Here is a 17366-nt window from a genome sequence, read left to right as displayed (position 1 = left end):
TCTTGTCAACTCATTAAAAAACAGCCATCTCCAAATATAAAAGGCATAAACAAACTAGCAAATAGATACTTAACATTTCGGTATGTGGTTGCAATTTACTAATGAGCAAAAAGAAGAAAAAAGAAAGTGTCAACTAACAGAACTATAATTAAACTAACAGTCAAACAAAGAGAAAACTAACCCAGAAGCCCAAGTGAAGGGAATACTCAGCTAAATCATGCTTCTAAAACTCAAATGTGATGTTAAAATGCTATATATTTTCACAAACGACTTAAAGTAATTGAATAAGGTTCCTTAAAAGGGGGTAAAAGTGTTTTTTTTTTTTTTTCAGTTCAAAATACACTCCGCACACACACCTAGTGAGAGGATAACAATTTGATGAGAAAAGCCTGCCAGAAATCTTAAAGAGTTTCATACGTATATATTTTTCTTTCAGACTTCTACCCCTCAATTCTACAGGACAAGTATAATTGTGTAAGAGATATTTTTAAATGTCAGTACTAGGAGAACAAATTATTCACCATTGTCAAGATAACAATTCAACATTTCTTCACTGCTCCCAAGTCTACCTTAAATTATCTGGAGGCTATGACTTATTCAGGCATTTATTCTTTGGTGGTGGTTTTGGTTTGGTTTTTTGTTTTTTTTTTAACCCTCTGTTTGCTATCAAAATCTCTGTTTTGCGTCATCCCCAAACCTTTCTCTTTTTTATAATTACTATCTTTCTTTAAAGAAGAGTTGATTGTAACACCCTACAAACCGGGAAGGAGAAACTCCAAAGAGGTTGAACTATTGCCACATGGCCATATAGCAACTACTGGCTGTGCAATGCTTTTCTTTCCTAGGTTAAGAGCCTGATGAGATCAGGAAGAAAGAAAGTTGGGAGACCTTTGGAAGCTGTTTGGCAATGTCTCCTCCCACAAAGACGGCTTCCAGGTAAATCCACAGGTTCTGCAGCATCATCCAGTTCTCAATAATGTCTGTGGAGTTGGAAAGGTATTGCACCCATTTCTGAATCTGAGTTTTGAATGGCATGTTATACCTAAAACGAGAAGTGGGTTCAGCATCTAGTGAGATTTTTTTTTTCTCAAGTCACTCTGTCGAGAGGGAGGTGTTGGTGATTCACAGTGATGTTGTGGACACAGTAAGTACAGTTTCTCATCTCTCTGTGACAGGCACCTGCACACTGAGATGCCTGTGCACCATCGCACACCAGGCCCGACATACTCTCCCTCCCCAAAGTCCTTTGCTTTTGGTAAATAAGCTACAACCAGCCCAAGTTTGATTTTATACAATTCTGGCCACTTATTTGTACCTTTTTTTTTTTTTGCAGAAAATTCATGCAGTGTGTATGAACTCTGCAGTTTCTCCAAGAACGCATACTCTTTCCTGGTGTTTTAAAGGTTGAGGATGCTGCTTGTAACTATGGTCTTGTGTTTGTGGTGCCCTGATATATATTTTTTAATCCTACCTTGACTAGATTACAATCAGATTTGGTTCCGTTGTTATCACTTCCTACATTAAAAATACTGATGCATGGAGGGTTGGGTGGTGGCACACCTGGTTGGACTCACATGTTGCAATTCAGAAGGATCCCCAATTCAGGGTCAAGGCCCCCTGTCCTCACTTGCAGGGGGAAAGCTTCACAAGTGGTGAGGTAGGGCTGCAGGTGTCTCTCTGTCTCTCTCCCTCTCTATCTCCCCCTTCCTCTCAGTTTCTGGCTGTCTTTATCCAATAAGTAAATAAAGATATCAAAAAAATTCTGACACACACATTCAAAGAGACTAGGGTAACATTTTGAAGACAAAATAGAGGGCCGAATGATGAGACACCCAGTGAAATGCATAGATTCTCATGCACAAGGACCTGAATTCAAGCCCTGGGTCCCCACCTGCTAGGAGGAAGTTTCATGATGGGTGAAGCAGGTCTGCAGGTGTCTCTCTTTCTCTCTCCCGTTCTATCTCTCCCTCCTCTCTCTACATGACCCTCCCCCTCTTAATTTTTCTCTGTCTTGTTGAATAAAACTAATAAAAAGACAGAATAGCAGCCTGGAGAACTCTTAGAAGGCTATAAATAGACCTGCCGTATGACCCTGGAATCCCTCTTCTGGGGATATATCCTATGGAACCAAATATACCCATCCAAAAAGATCTGTGTACACCTCTTTTCATAGCAGCACAATCTGTAGTAGCCAAAACCTGGAAGCAACCCAGGTGTCCAACAACAGATGAGTTGTTGGACTCAACAGGCTGAGAAAGTTTTTTTTATATATACTCAGTGGAATACTAGTCAGCTATTAAGAATGATGAATTCACCTAGTCAACGACTGCCACCTCTCCAGATTCAAAGGAGGTCTCGAAACTTTACATCAGGCTCAACCTGCCGCTGTTGACTGGCTACGGAAGAAGGGCAAACGCTAGAAGAAGAAGAATGAATTCACCGTCTTTACCTTATCTTGGACGGAGCTTGAAGAATCATGTGAAGTGAGATAAGGTAGAAAGAGAAGGATGAATATGGGATGATGTCACTCATGGACAGAGTTGAGAAATACAAACAGAAAGAGCAAACACAAAGCATAACTTGGACTGAGTTTGGTAGACTGCACCAAAAAGACCCAGGGTGGGGGGTGGGGGTGCAGAGGGGGCTTTCAGGACCTCGTGCATGACGGTGGAGGAGGACCTAGGCTGGGGATCCGAGTATTCTACAGAAAACTGAGTAACTTTGCATATGTACCAACTGTATTTACTGCTGACTGTAAACCAAGAATCTCCAGTTAAAAAAAAAAAATTTAAAGACAGAACACCACACCTATGGAGGATGTAGTTGCCATATATTTTAGAGAAAGAGAGAGATGTATCTCAAATATAAGCCCCATCTATAGAAGTCTCATATACTTAAGGAGATCCTAGTGAGGAAAAAATATATATATCACTTCTGACAAACCAAAGGAAAGCAAATGAACCCAGGAAATGTAGTCACGCGTCCAGGGGCCTTTGTATTTCCAAAGCGTGACAGCTTTCCTGTTACTGTCAAAAGTAAATGTCGAACTAATATTGGGCAGTTCAGTATTACTCCTCTGTGTATTAATTCTTTCTCGGTCCTGATCGGTTCTCTCATTAATGGACTGCATGGCTATCAGTTTCTAGTCCACACATCCTGGGGGCAATGCATTTTCTACATAGAGTGATTACTCTGAAATTCAAAAGAACTTTTCCCCTGGACGTTAGGGCCTGTTAAGCTGTCAGTCGCTCAGTGAGGCTTGACAGCAAGGAAGCTGAAGTATCCAGCCACGTTCCAGTGGCTAATTACATGACGATGGCCAATTGGCGGTTGGAGATACCTGCCACAGAGCGTGGAAGAGACAGCAAAACACTGCTACAGGTGCCCTGCCGGAAGTTAGAGCAGGTTGAATGTGGAATACATTGAGCAAGAGGAATGGTTATATTCTTTTAAACTCACTCTGCCAGAACCCAGAGAGAGAGGAGGGAAAGGAGAGGGACATATAGGAGGTAGTAATGTCATGAGTGGCTTGGAAGGGAAGAGAGGACTGCACCCGGAAGAAAAAGGGGGCAATTATGTATAAATGTAGACAGATAGTTGCAGTGATCATGGCTGACCCATGTGGTGGCTTGGAGTGGGGTGACTGAAGATTCAGAATCCCGGTGGTGGGAATGGAGTGGATTGAGTGGATTTATACCCCTGCGGACATGTAATTTTGTAAATCAATATTACATCACTAATAAAATTTAAAGAAAAATCAATCAATAATAAACTCACTCTGCTGGGCAGATTAGCAACGGCGGCTCTCTGTTCTCAGGAAGGAAACGGCCAGCTGCCTTACCTGTTGCTCAGGAGAGAGCTTAGGAGCATCAGGCCATCCTCCATGCTGGCAATGATCTCCGAGGTGCTGTCCCCTCGCAAGAGCAGCTCCCCGCGGGTTTTAAAGCTGCTGAATGTGAATGTCTTGTTGTCCCACTCATGAATCACCTGCTTCAGCTTCTGTTCGATGTCCCTCTCCTTAACAGCACTGATGCAGATGTCCTATTGGAATGGCAACTTACATTGAGCAAGAGGAATGGTTATATTCTTTTAAACTCACTCCGCTGGGACCCAGAGAGAGAGGAAGGAAAGGAGAGGGACATAGAGGTAGTAATGTCATGAGTTCTATTAACCGTCTTGAACTGTCTGCTTTGAGGTGGGGGGGTGTCCCCTCCCCCCATACCTTGCACAACATACTTATCAACATATTTACATTTACAACATATCAACATATTTACATTTCTAGGTCTGTCACAAGATAAGATAAAAGGTGGTGGGGAGCCAGGCGGTAGTGCAGTGGGTTAAGCACAGTTGGCGTAAAGTGCAAGGGCCCGACTTAAGAATCTTGGTTTGAGCCCCCAGCTCCCCACCTGCAGAGGAGTCGCTTCACAAATGGTGAAGCAGGTCTGCAGGTGTCTATCTTTCTCTCCCCCTCTCTGTCCTCCCCTCCTTTCTCCATTTCTCTCTGTCCTATCCAACAATAGCAACATAAATGGCAACAATAACAATAACTACAACAAAAAGGGAGAAAAATGGCCTCCAGGAGCAGCGGATTCATAGTGCAGGCAAGGAGCCCCAGCAATAATCCTGGAGGCAAAAAAGAAAAAAAAAAAAGGTGGTGGGTATAAAATACTAATATAAAAAAGCGGTTTCCTAGCAGAGACAGAAAGGCATTATGCTAAATAACATGACTTTAGTCTGTAAAATTTCTTACCACACTATTCCAGAAGGGAAAGGAAAAAAAAAAAAAAAGAAAAGAACACAGAAATGGAATGGCATTTATCTGACCCTGAATAAAAGACAATCCTGCCTTAGGTGATGTGGGCTGGCCTTGAGTAATGGGCCGATGGCAACCACACAGCAATCTGCCAATGCATCAGATCAATCTGTTACACACACCAAACGCACAGTGTTATACGTCCTTAATATGTCAGTCTTTAAATTGGGATACAAAGATATGCAATGCACTTTTAAATCTGGACATTTCAATCAAGGACTTTAAAGAGAATACATCTTTGATTTAACCTAAGGTCAACTCAGGAGGGAATTAGCAGAAGTCCAATTTCTTTTTAATCTTATATATGTTTAACATATACTTCATTAGTGATTTAACAATGATTTGCAAAGCTATAAGATAATAAAGGGATAACTCCACACCACTCCTATCACCAAAGTTCTGTGTCCCCTCCTCCCTCCAGTGGTAACCACTATGGTCCTCCCATAGATATGGGTTGACTATATATTTTTACTTTTTTCAAGCTCATGTGTTTCATGTGTCTATACTCCATATATGAGTGAAATCATCCCATAGCTGCCCTTCACTTCCTTACTTACTTCAGTAAACACAATCACTGTCAGTTCCATTGATTTAGTCCCAAAGGAGGCAAACGCTAGAGGAAGAAGTCCCAAAGGACAAATTATCACCTTTTTTTAATTGCTGAGTAGTAGTCCACTGAGTATATAAGTCCCATGGCTTTTTTTTTTGTATTTATAAGACTCAAAATAGTGATTTTTATTCCATTATTCAAGGCTTCTGCCCTCCCCCCCAACCCTCTATCTAAGTATCCCTTATACAGTCATTCCCCTCACTCCTTGCTGATATTTTAAACTTTTAAGCAGGAAAATGAAAAGGCACACACAAGAGAAGCATGTAGGCCATTTGGGTAAAGATGGCTGCCTCCATGTGGAAGTTGACATCCGTTTTCACTCACTGCTAAGTCCCCTCCTTCACTTCCTTTCTATGCCACACCCACACCTGTTACAACTTCCGGGTTTCCTTCCTTTTTCCTCTTCCCTCTTAGATATGGAAAACAATGACTAAGAGAAGCCTGTTTGCTTCCAGCTCTCTGGTCACTTGCCCAGTCTCTTGTAGAGTTTTATCTTCATAGCCAGACAAGCCCTATCCTTGTCCTCTTTCTCCTCCCACACACTCCTCCTCTAGGTGGGCACATATGCCCACACAGTGTATCTTGAGGTAAAAACCTACACCCATGTGCTTACAGGATTTCTCTACCCCACTGCATCAAGGGAGTCCCAAAAACCATCTGTGAAGTAGCAAACCCATGCCCTAAATCAAGCTTGCAGACTTTTCACCAGGTCCTGCTACCTGATTCTCTTCCATGGACAAGCAGCATCATTCAGTTAGATCTCTGAGCAAGAAATTCAAGAACCCCAATCCTTCTTTGTTTCTCCTATTACATTTCTTTCATTACCTAATTCTACCCAGTTTACACTCTCAAAGGACTTGTCACCCCCTCCTCAAAACACACCTCCCCAACGACTTGACGAATAAGTGAATAAGAATACTTTCACACAGGGCCAGGAAGGTAACTTAAGTGTTAACACACTAGACTTGCATGCCTGAGGCTCCAGAGGTCCCAAAGTTCAATCCCTAGCACCTCCATATAAACCACATCTGAGTGTTGATCTACTCTTTCTCTCAGAGAAGAAAGAGAAGAGGTCCAATGTCCAGCAGCAGAGGAAAAGGGCACATTGATGGTGGACTCACACATATTGGGGGGACATGTGAAAATGCACCCCTGAGACAACAATTACCTCAGTTAGAAATTAAAAACACATCCACTAGATGACAACTTGTTCCTTCAAAGAGTGAAGTTAATAACAAGCTCCAGCCCCACCTCCCTTGCTTGGCCTCAGCTGCCTCCTTTCTTGCCCACACCCAAACTCAACACTCAGACCATCCTCAGAGAGCACACACTCACCTCAGACCCTTCAGGCATGTTGCTCCATCTGCCTGGTAGCTTTCTAGACCTTCACCCCACTCCACACCTCAGACAACTGTACTTCTTACAACTATTGCAACATGAATTTCTTTCATGTTCATGCATTAAATTGTCCCTACCTGTAAGACTTTTCACCATTTGCAGAAAGGTCAAGACACTTTATTACAGGCTTCTGCAAATGACATAATCTCCCAGACAACCTGGGTCCACCTGCATTTCAGAAGTCAGGCTCAGGAAAAAACTTAGTATAGTCATGGGCCCTTTGGAATATAACTAAAACAGGCCTACTAGCTATCTTCAAAATGGAGACTCCAAATCTTCACCTGCGCTATTCCAGCCTTTAGGTTCATTATTAATCAACAATTTGTTTGGCTTTGTATGTTAATTCTTCTTTCAGCCACTAGGTTCCAGATGCTACCATGATGCCAACCAGACTTCGCTGGACAGATGACCCCACCAATGTGTCCTGGAGCCCTGCTTCCCCAGAGCCCTGCCCCACTAAGGAAAAAGAGAGGCAGGCTGGGAGTATGGATTGACCTGTCAATGCCCATGTTCAGCGGGGAAGCAATTACAGAAGCCAGACCTTCCACTTTCTGCACCCATAATGATGCTGGGTCCATACTCCCAGAGGGATAAAGAATAGGAAAGCTGAGGCTGGGTGGTGGTGTACCTGGTTGAACACACATGTTCCAGTGCCCAAGGACCCTGGTTCAAGCCCCCGGTCCCTATCTGCAGGGAGAAAGCTTCACGAGTGGTGAAGCAGGACAGCAGGTGTCTCTCTATCCCTCTCTCCCTTCTCCATTTCTGACTATCTCTACCCAATAAATAAATAAAGATAATAAAAAAAATTGTTTTAAAGAATAGCAAAACTATCAAGGGAGGGGTTGGGATACAGAGGTCTGATGGTGGGAACTGTGTGGAGTTGTACCCCTCTTATCCTATGGTTTTGTCAGTGTTTCCTGTTTATAAATAAAATTTTTTAAATAATAATATTTTTTGCTTTAGTGGTATTCACCCCAACCTATAAATATGTAAATATATTAATTATTTAAATACTCTAATAAATTATTTTATGCATCTTCATGTCCCCAGCTCTTAGCACAAACACCTGTCACATAAACAGTTGTTATGAGGGAAAAATATCTGCATGTAATCACACAGTTTTAGTAATTCCTAGCAAGTTTACTAACCCAACATTCAAAAACATCTCCCTCACTAGAAAAACACAGAAACAGGCTGGGGGTGTGTATCAACCTACCAATTCCCATGTCCAGTGGAGAAGCAATTACAGAAGCCAGAATTCCCACCTTCTACACCCCATAAAGAATTTTGGTCCATACCCCCAGGTGGGGAGAAATGTTAGGAGAAAATAACCAGAGGCTCTGAATTCCAACTCCAGAGAGAAAAGGGGGAAAAAAATGAAGGACACTCAGAAGTAATAACAGATGTAGGTGTGACTTAGAAAGGAAGAGAAGGCAGGACCATGGGGGGGAGGGGGAATGGACAAAAATATAGATCAATGCATAGATACATACATAGCCAGATAGTTACAGAAATCATAGTCAACCCATATCTGTGACCTTGGGAGAACTCCTGTAGTTTCCAGTGGAGGGAATGGAACACAGAACTCGTGGTGGGAACAGTCCAGGATTATACCCCTGTTGTCTTGTAATTTTGTAAATCAATATTAAATCACTAATAAAAACAACTTTTAAGCAACTTCCCATCTTGCACACTAGCTCCCTCCATGGTACCTCTATTTCCTCTTTGTATTTCAGAAGGGGTGCCTCCATGATGTGCCTCAGCTTGAAGGCTTCATTCCCCACATCCAGACTGTGCCCGGTAAGAGCCGAGATCCTCTCCCAGTGCCTCTCCATCATGGCCGGGCTGGCCATGTGTTCCAGCAGTGGGCAGCACTCACTGAAGTCATCGATGGTCTTCTTCAGATCCAAGAATGCCTGCCAGTCTTTCAAGGCACGGGGCAGCTTCCGACAGCTGCAGAAGAACGGGGTTGGCATAAAGGACCACAAGAGCAGGAGCCTAGAGACCTCCAGTGTCAGTGTCAGAGGATCCCCATCATGGCACATTCTGTAATCGCATGATTCAGACACTATCTATGATATGTTTTAAATTTCGATTTTTCTTAATATTTTATTTGTTTGGGTAGAGACAGAAAGAAATCAAAAGGGAAGGGATATATATACATTTACATAGATATAGATATAGATATAGATAGATAGATATGGAGAGAGAGAGGGGAGAAAGTATACAAACAAGAAGTTCAGTAGCTCTGGGCAGGCTAAACATTTCATGACTCACCTGTTCTGGAACTCCAAAAGTTCACTGTTGATCTTTTCAATATTCAGCTCTGACCAAAGTATATCATGATAACTAGTCACGGTCTCTATCACACTGTTGTACAAAGTGTACAGTTTCTGTAGCAGGTTGAGTTGCTTCTTGATTTCCAGAAGTTGAGGATACTGCGTAACTGGCAGACCGAAAAGCTCCTCCCCTCCAGTGCAGGTGATGTATTTCCGATAGATATTATCAAACTGATTCTAATCAAGACACAAGCAAACACTCATCAGAATGGTTTTGACTTGAATAAACATAGAAAGTTAAAAAAAAAAAAAAGAAAGGAGTGGACAAATAAGTAGACTTGTAAGCTGAGGAGAACGATAACTGAGTACGAGGAACAACGTAGAGACCAGCTTTACCACTATACAAAGTAGTATTTTATTCACTTACTTAATTTGCCACCAGGGTTATTACTGGAGTGCAGTGCTAGCACTGCTCCAAGTGGCCATTTTTTTTACTATTTTTATTTTTTTCATTGATCAGACAAAAAGAAATTGAGAAGAGATATAGAGAGGTAGAAAGAAAAAAAAAAAAAAGACACTTGCAGACCTGCTTCACCACTTGCGAAGTTTCCCCCTGCAGGTGAGGATCAGGGACTCGAACCAAGGTCCTTGCACTTGGTAACATGCACTCAACCAGTTTCACCACCATCTGGTCTCCCCAAAGTCCCACTTTATATATAAGTGCACACCGTATTCCACAGACGTTTTTTTCTTTTTTCTTTTTCTACGATCTTCATTTATTTATGGGATAGAGACAACCAGAAATCAAGAGGGAAGGGAGTGGTAGAGAGAGAGAGACAGAGACAGAGGTATACCTTCAGCCCTGCTTCACCACTTGCAAAGCTTTCCTCTTGCTGGTGAGGGCCGGGGGCTCGAACCTGGGTCCTTGTGCACTGTAACATGTGAGTTCAACCAGGTGCACCACCACTCGGCCCCCAGCAGTCTTTTCTATATTAAGGAAAAAGTATCTTGGAACCACATTAGGGTTTGGGTTGTTTCTGTTTTGTTTTGGTTTTCGTTTGGCTTTGGTTAGTTAGAAGTCGCAACAACTACCAGATGTTTTCATTCGTATGTATGAATCTAGAAATCACATTAACTTGAAGAAAGAAAGAAAAAAAAAAGCAAGCAAATTGTTTCTAAGATTTGTGAGAACTCTGGTGGTTATTTTTGGGAGGTGGGAGGGTGGGGACCCAGAACTTTTGGTGGCAGGTGTGGTGTGAAACTACACCCTGTCATCTTACAATCTGGTAACCTACTACTCATCACAAATCTAGAAATGGAAATAAAGAAACCATCAGAAGTAAAGAGCTTACCTGAAACATGATCAGCCTATCGCTGGCTTCCTGGGGTTTCAAGCCACTAGCCATGGGACCATTCTGAAACCAAAAAGTCACACAGAAATAGGATGAACAGCTTGAACACAAAGTTCATGACTCAAAGTTTCTGGGTGTCAAAGTTAGCTCTTCATGCCTGTCACACACACATAAGGAAACCTAACTCCTTTTTCTTTTATAAACAAGGGCTTTGGAAACTGATTCATTGGGGGAATATTTGCAGGTCTAAAAATCACAAATTAATGGCTTCATGAACATGTCAAGAAATCTTGAGAGTTAAATATATTCAAAAGTATTCTCCCTTTCTTAGATGACACAACCACGGAAGGGCCAGCACCTCTTCTGTGTGGAGTGCACGTCATGTCTCTTTCTAAAGATGGATTTATGATGAGAGGATGGAAGAGAGCAGACCAGAGGGCTGCTCAGCTCTTGAATGGAGTAGTGTCAGGGATTGAACCTGTGGTCTCTGGGCCTTCCGGCATGCAAGTTGATGCTCTAATAGGCTAAGCTACCTCTCAGCCCCACAATGTCTGTTTCTGAGCTAAAAATGGCTCAAGTGGCAACAGGTGCACTCAGCATCTCCCAGACTTCACCACTGTAGCCGAGATTGCAAAGTGGTCTCTAGTCTCAGCATCCCAACCCTGCTTTCTTACACCTACACACCTCAGATTTCTGCATTTCTTCAATGACAAGACTGATGACCAGATCCCATCTTCTAGCCTTATATGACTTTAGGGTACTGCATGCAACTAGTTAGTAGGCAAAGATTTCATCACATGCTCTAGATAGCTCCCCCTCGCCATACATTCTAATGGTCTAGAAATTGGTCTTACTGAAAAGAAGAAAAAAAGATGCGTGTCTAGAAAAGGAATGTGGTACATAGACACAGTGGAATACTACTTGACTGCTAAAGACGATACAGTCAGCCATCATCTCCTTTGTCTCATCTTGGTTGGAACTTGAAGACATGATGTTAAGTAAGATTAGCCAAAAAAAAAGAACAAAAATGGGCAGTCGGGAGGTAGCACAGCAGGTTAAGCGCACATGGCACAAAGTGCAAGGACTGCTGTAAGTAAGGATGCTGGTTCGAGCCCCTGGCTCCCCACCTGCAGGGAGGTCACTTCACAGGTGGTGAAGCAGGTCTGCAGGTGTTTGTCTTTCTCTCCCCCCTTCTCTGTCTTCACCTTCTGTCCTGATATCTCTCTGTCCTATCCAACAACAACAGCAATGACTACAATAATAATGACAACAACAAGGGTAACAGGGGCAACAAAATGGGGAAAATGGCCTCCAGGAGCAGTGGATTGGTGGTGCAAGCACCAAGCCCCAGCAATAGCCCTGTAATCAAAAAAAAAAAGAAGAAGAAGGAGGAGGAGGAGGAGGAGAAGGGAAAAGAACAATTGATACCAAATGATTTAACTTATAGATAAAATTTAAGAAACAGGAACAGAGAGGGAGAACAAAGTCAAACTTGGACTGGGTGTGGTGTAGAGTGACAAAGCAGAGAACTCTGGAGAAGGAGGGGAAGAGAAGGGGTGAAGAGAACTTTGGGGTGTTGTTGTGTGACATTGTAAAGAGACCTCAGTTGTGGGTGAGTGCCGGGCTAGCGTGGGGGTGCTTCTTCCCAGGCGCGTGCTCTCTGGGTTGGAGAGAACTCGACCGGCCAGCCTGGGCTGCTACTCTCTCAGCCACGTGAGGGAGATGACTCAGGAATCAAACACATGGTGTGAGGCAATACAATATCTTTATTGATCAGAGAGCCAAAGCTTTAAAGGTCTGACCCAGAAGTGGCAAGTCAGAAACAGAAATGGCTAGGAAAAGGGGCGGAGAAAGGCAAAATGGAGCTAGAAAGGTAGGAACTTCCTTACCAACTGTTGCGAAGGTTTTAACTGGTAGGATTAATTAATACCCTGCAAGCAGGGAGGGTCTTGAGGGTAGAAAGAAGATAGATCAAAGGAATGGAATGGGTGGGGATGTTTCAGGCAAGACAATGATTATGTAGATAGACCATAGTATCAGGAATTCAGGGTGCTTTGTGAGCCCTGCTGAGCTCAACCACATCTGCACAATTTCCTGACAGGTAAGGGTGTTCCACAGAGAATATTCCTGGGAAGATGAGAAACTGCACCTCTGTGTCTACAACTGCTGTGAGCCAACAGTCCCAATTAAGAAGGATTTCCTAAAAAACAGGTCTTGCTAGGCAACATATTCCCAAACAAAACCCACCTATGTACATTTAAAATAGGAAGCTCTGGGGGCTGGGCAGCGGATGGCATGTTACTATGCACAAGAACCCAGGTTCAAGAACTCCACCTGCCAGGGGGTTGGGGGGGACAATTTCCTGGGTGGTGAAGCAGATCTGCAGCTGTCTCTCTCCCTCCCTCTCTCTCCCCTTCCTATAGGGGCTGACAACAAAAAATTTAAAAAGCAGGTGGCAATAAAATAAAATAGGAATTCCCTTTATTTTAGAAACATGTGTCTGAGGGTATGGATTGACCTGCCAATGCCCATGTCCAGCGGAGAAGCAATTACAAAAACCAGAACTCCTACCTTCTGCTCCCTAAAAACAATCTTGATCCACATTCCCGGTGGGGGAGAAGTGGTAGGAGGAAGAGGGTAAGAGGACTCTGAACTCCAGCTCTGTCAGCACCCACCCGGAGAGAAAGGAGGAAAAGAAGAGGGACATAGGGAAGTAGTAGTGTTGTCATGAATGGCTTAGACAGGAAGGAAATATCTGATCAGGAAGGAAAAGGGGACAATTATATATAAATATAGACAGTGGTAGAGATGAAAATTGGACTAGTTGGACCACGTCCACAACCATAGGAGAACTGCAGTGGACTGCAGTGACTGAAGATTCAGAACTCTGGTGGTGGGAACAGTGTAGAATTATACCCCCACTGACATATAATTTGGTAAATCAATATTAAACTACTAATAATTTTTTTAAAGGAGAGAGAAAGATAGAAAAAAAGTGTTTTTGGGGGGGTCGGGTGGTAGCACAGCAGTTAAGTGCACGTGGCACAAAGCACAAGGACCAGCATAAAAAGCCCGGTTCAAGCCCCAGGATCCCCACCTGCAGGGGAGTGGCTTCACAGGCAGTGAGGCAGTTCTGCAGGTGTCTATCTTTCTCTCCTCCTCTCGGTCTTCCCCTCCTCTCTCTATTTCTCTCTGCCCTATCCAACAATGAACGACATCAACAACAACAATAACCATGACAAGGCTACAACAACAAGGACAACAAAAGGGGGAAAAAATGGCCTCCAGGAGCCATGGATTCATGGTGCAGGCACTGAGCCCCAGCAATAACCCTGGAGGCAAAAAAAAAAAAAAAATGTTTTCAGCACCAGAGAGTGCTCTCCACATGCTCAGTGCCAGTATTGGTAAAAGAGAAAAATACTGTGGCAAGAACAACCCTTATAACTACACATGAACAAGGTTTGTCTACAAGAATTTAGAAAGCTATCAAACAACATCAGCAAGAGACAAATGCTGTAACAGAAACAGTACTTTTAAATCCCCTTTCAATTCCCCCATTTCCTGTTGAAATCATCCTGCATGAACTCTAAGGAGACATGACGGTGAAAAGGAGTGTGTTTGCTCTCAGGAACATCAGCCTCCCACTCCCGGAAAATGTTATTGAACTTGACACATCATCTTTAAAGGACAACCAAAGAGTGCTTGCTCTGTTCACTCCACCACAAAAAGGATAACCAGAGAAAAGTCAGAGTCGTACCAGATCATAGTCTGCATAGAAGTGGTGACAGTCTTGGAGGAAGACCTCCACGGTGCTAATAAGCTCTTTCCGGAAAGCAGGTTGCAGGGAGACTAATTCATTCTGAACTTCGCTGGCACGTGACAGAAGCTTCTCCCAAGCATAGTGCAGCGTGTCGACCTTGTCCATTTCTTCCTTTGCTATCAGAAGTCCGTATCTGTTCAGCAGGGCGTAGGATTCCTACACACACCCACACACAAAAGATTTTTGTTTCTGTCAGTCAGGCGCAGGCATCTACACACGATCATTTATTAAGGCACCGGAACAGTAAGGATCTGCACAGCTGGGAAACTACCCAGAGCCGTAGTTCCGGCACTGAAAAAGCCTCAAGGAGCAACTGAACCTCCAGGCTCCCTTTTCTGCGACATCTGCTCAGGGCAAAGATGAGGAGGACAGAGAGAACCAGGGCATCCCTATGCCACATGCCATGCTGGGGATCAGTCCCAGAACCGCGTGCTTGGCTTCAATACGTGGTGTGCTGTGCCCCCCTCCCCTGCCCGGTCACCCTTTCTTCATCTTTAAAGTGAGAAGTAGCCTTAGCTGCCCTGAGATTTCTGTGAATATACTTGTTCAAAAGAAAAGAAAAAAAAAACTGTCATATTATCAAGCAGGAAGGTGGCTCAGCACGGGTGAGCTTCCAAGTTCATTCCTCAGCATTGCATATGCTGGAGTCATGCTACAGTTCTCTCACTCTTTTTCTTCCTTTCTCTCTCTCTTCCCCCTTACACACACAAATAAATAAATAAATAAATAAAATCTTTTCTAAAAGTACATCATTTTAATTGCATTTTAGAGATTGAGACCCTGCACTGTTGCTCTTATCCAGAACTAGTAATAGGTATAGGAGTGACTTAGAAGGAAGGGGAAGGTAGGACTGTTGAAAAATGAGGGAAAAAACCAAGAAAGAGAAAAAGAGAGACATAGATATAAATAAGTAGTTATAGAATCAGCCCCTATCTATGACCTTAGGTGGCAGAACTTCTGCAGTTTCCACTGGAGAGAATGGTACTCGCAGTGGTGTGGAATTATACCCCTATTCTATTGTGATTTACTGAATCACTAATAAAAAAATAAAATAAATTTTTTTGAATGTTACCTAGGTTTATTGATGTGAATACACATATCACTACGCCATACACCTGAAACCAATATGCTAACTACACCTCAGTAAAAAATTAACCTATCTTCCCTGACCCAGCTTTCTGGTACTTTTTCCAGCCATGACATCATCTCCCCACACAATAACTTGGGTCCACCTGCATATCAGATTTCAGGCTCAGGAAAAAACTAGTATAGCCACATGCCCTTTGGAATCTAACTAAAATAGGTCTGCTAGCTATCTACAAAACAGAGACCCCCGAAATCTTCATCAGCACTATTCCAGCCTTTAGGTTCATGATAAGTCAACAATTTGTTTGGCTTTATATGTTGTCAGTCCCTGTTCGGGCACCAGGAAACAACTGCACAGCAATATATTAACTTTTTTTCAGCCACCAGGTTCCAGATGCTACCATGATGCCAACTGGACTTCCCTGGGCACACGACCCCAACAATGTGTCCTGGAGCTCAGCTCCCCCAAAGCCCTGGGAAAGAGAGAGGCAGACTGGGAGTATGGATCAACCTGTCAAGATCCGTGTTCAGTTAGGAAGCAATTACAGAAGCCAGACCTTCCACCTTCTGTATCCTATAATGACCCTGGGTCCATACTCCCAGAGGGATAAAGAATAGGAAAGCTACCAGGAGAGGGGAGGGGATACAGAGTTCTGGTGGTAGGAACTGTGTGGAGTTGTACCCCTCTTATCCTATGGTTGTGTCAGTGTTTCCTTTTTATAAATAAAAATTATAATAAATAATTAATCAAAACTTTTTTTGAATTATTATTAGGAATCACTAATAAAAACATTAAAGAAAAAGAAAAGTTGAAGCTCAGTATCCCATGCCACTACATGGGACCACTATGGACAGCAGCAAGAGAACTTGGAGTGGCTCTTAATTGGCTCTGCTGTCTGCTCTCTTCTGTAACTGCTACTCCGCCAGACATGGACACTGGCAGGTGGATCAAACCCTCAGCCTGTTTCTATCTTTCCCTAGTGGGGTAGGGCTCCGGGGAGGTGAGGGTCCAGGAAGTATTGCTGATTATAACCTTTCTTTTAATTTAAAAATATATATATAGAAACAAAATGAAATCACCCAATCAGTGGAGCTATTTCCATCATGAGCAGATGGGCACCGTTACCTCAATAGGGCCCACTTGAAAGTCAATGGAGATCTGCTGCTCTCTGATTTCCTTCAGGGCTGCCATGGCGATCCGGATGTCATCCAGGTCTTTGATGGGGCGGTTCAGCTTCTTACTGAACTCCTCCACGCGCGTGAAGATGCTCTCCATCTGGCTCTTGTGTTTCCTGTTGCAGTGCCGGCCGATGAGAGCCATCCAGCCCTTGGTCTCCATGCTCAGGGCAAACTTCAAATCAGCTGTCAAACCCAGACATGCACAGTCAGTATGAAACTTTGAGCCAAGCCTGGAAGACACGGGCTGCTGCTCAACTGAGTGAGCACTCTGCACTGCTCCAGCGCCAGACCCCGAGTAAGCACTCTGCTGTGCTCCAACACCAGACCCGAGTAAGCACTCTGCAATGCTCCAGCACCAGACTCCGAGTAAGCACTCTGCACTGCTCCAGCACAAGACCCGAGTAAGCACTCTGCACTGCTCCAGCGCCAGACCCCGAGTAAGCACTCTGCAGTGCTCCAACACCAGACCCGAGCAAGCACTGGGCACAGCTCCAACACCAGACCCCGAGTAAGCACTCTGCAGTGTTCCAACACCAGACCCCGAGTAAGCACTCTGCAGAGCTCCAACACCAGACCCGAGTAAGCACTCTACACTGCTCCAGCACCAGACCCGAGAAAGCACTCTGCAGTGCTCCAGCACCAGACACGATTAAGCACTCTGCAGTGCTCCAGCACCAGACCCGAGTAAGCACTCTGCACTGCTCCAGAACCAGACCCCGAGTAAGCACTCTGCACTGCTCCAGCACCAGACCCGAGTAAGCACTCTGCACTGCTCCAGCACCAGACCTGAGTAGCACTCTGCACTGCTCCAGCGCCAGACCCCGAG

At 43.8% G+C, this 17366-nt stretch overlaps 1 protein-coding gene across 1 annotated transcript in view; it reads right to left on the bottom strand.

Annotated features, from left to right (window-relative positions):
• DNAH5 (dynein axonemal heavy chain 5) overlaps window positions 1-17366 on the bottom strand; it is a 243975-nt gene that overhangs the window by 162650 nt on the left and 63959 nt on the right. Inside the window, exons 24-30 of the mRNA XM_060191928.1 lie at window positions 16488-16723; window positions 14213-14431; window positions 10456-10518; window positions 9102-9340; window positions 8537-8777; window positions 3842-4041; window positions 889-1042 (exon numbers count right to left, since the gene is read on the bottom strand). Of these exons, the coding sequence (XP_060047911.1) occupies window positions 889-1042; window positions 3842-4041; window positions 8537-8777; window positions 9102-9340; window positions 10456-10518; window positions 14213-14431; window positions 16488-16723 (1352 nt within the window). The remainder of the gene's footprint in view (window positions 1-888; window positions 1043-3841; window positions 4042-8536; window positions 8778-9101; window positions 9341-10455; window positions 10519-14212; window positions 14432-16487; window positions 16724-17366) is intronic.

Source organism: Erinaceus europaeus, chromosome 5 (genome assembly GCF_950295315.1).
Source record: "Erinaceus europaeus chromosome 5, mEriEur2.1, whole genome shotgun sequence".
Taxonomy (NCBI): Eukaryota; Metazoa; Chordata; class Mammalia; order Eulipotyphla; family Erinaceidae; genus Erinaceus; species Erinaceus europaeus.
Note: the sequence above shows the minus strand (reverse complement) of the source record. Positions and strands in the feature narration are given on the sequence as shown.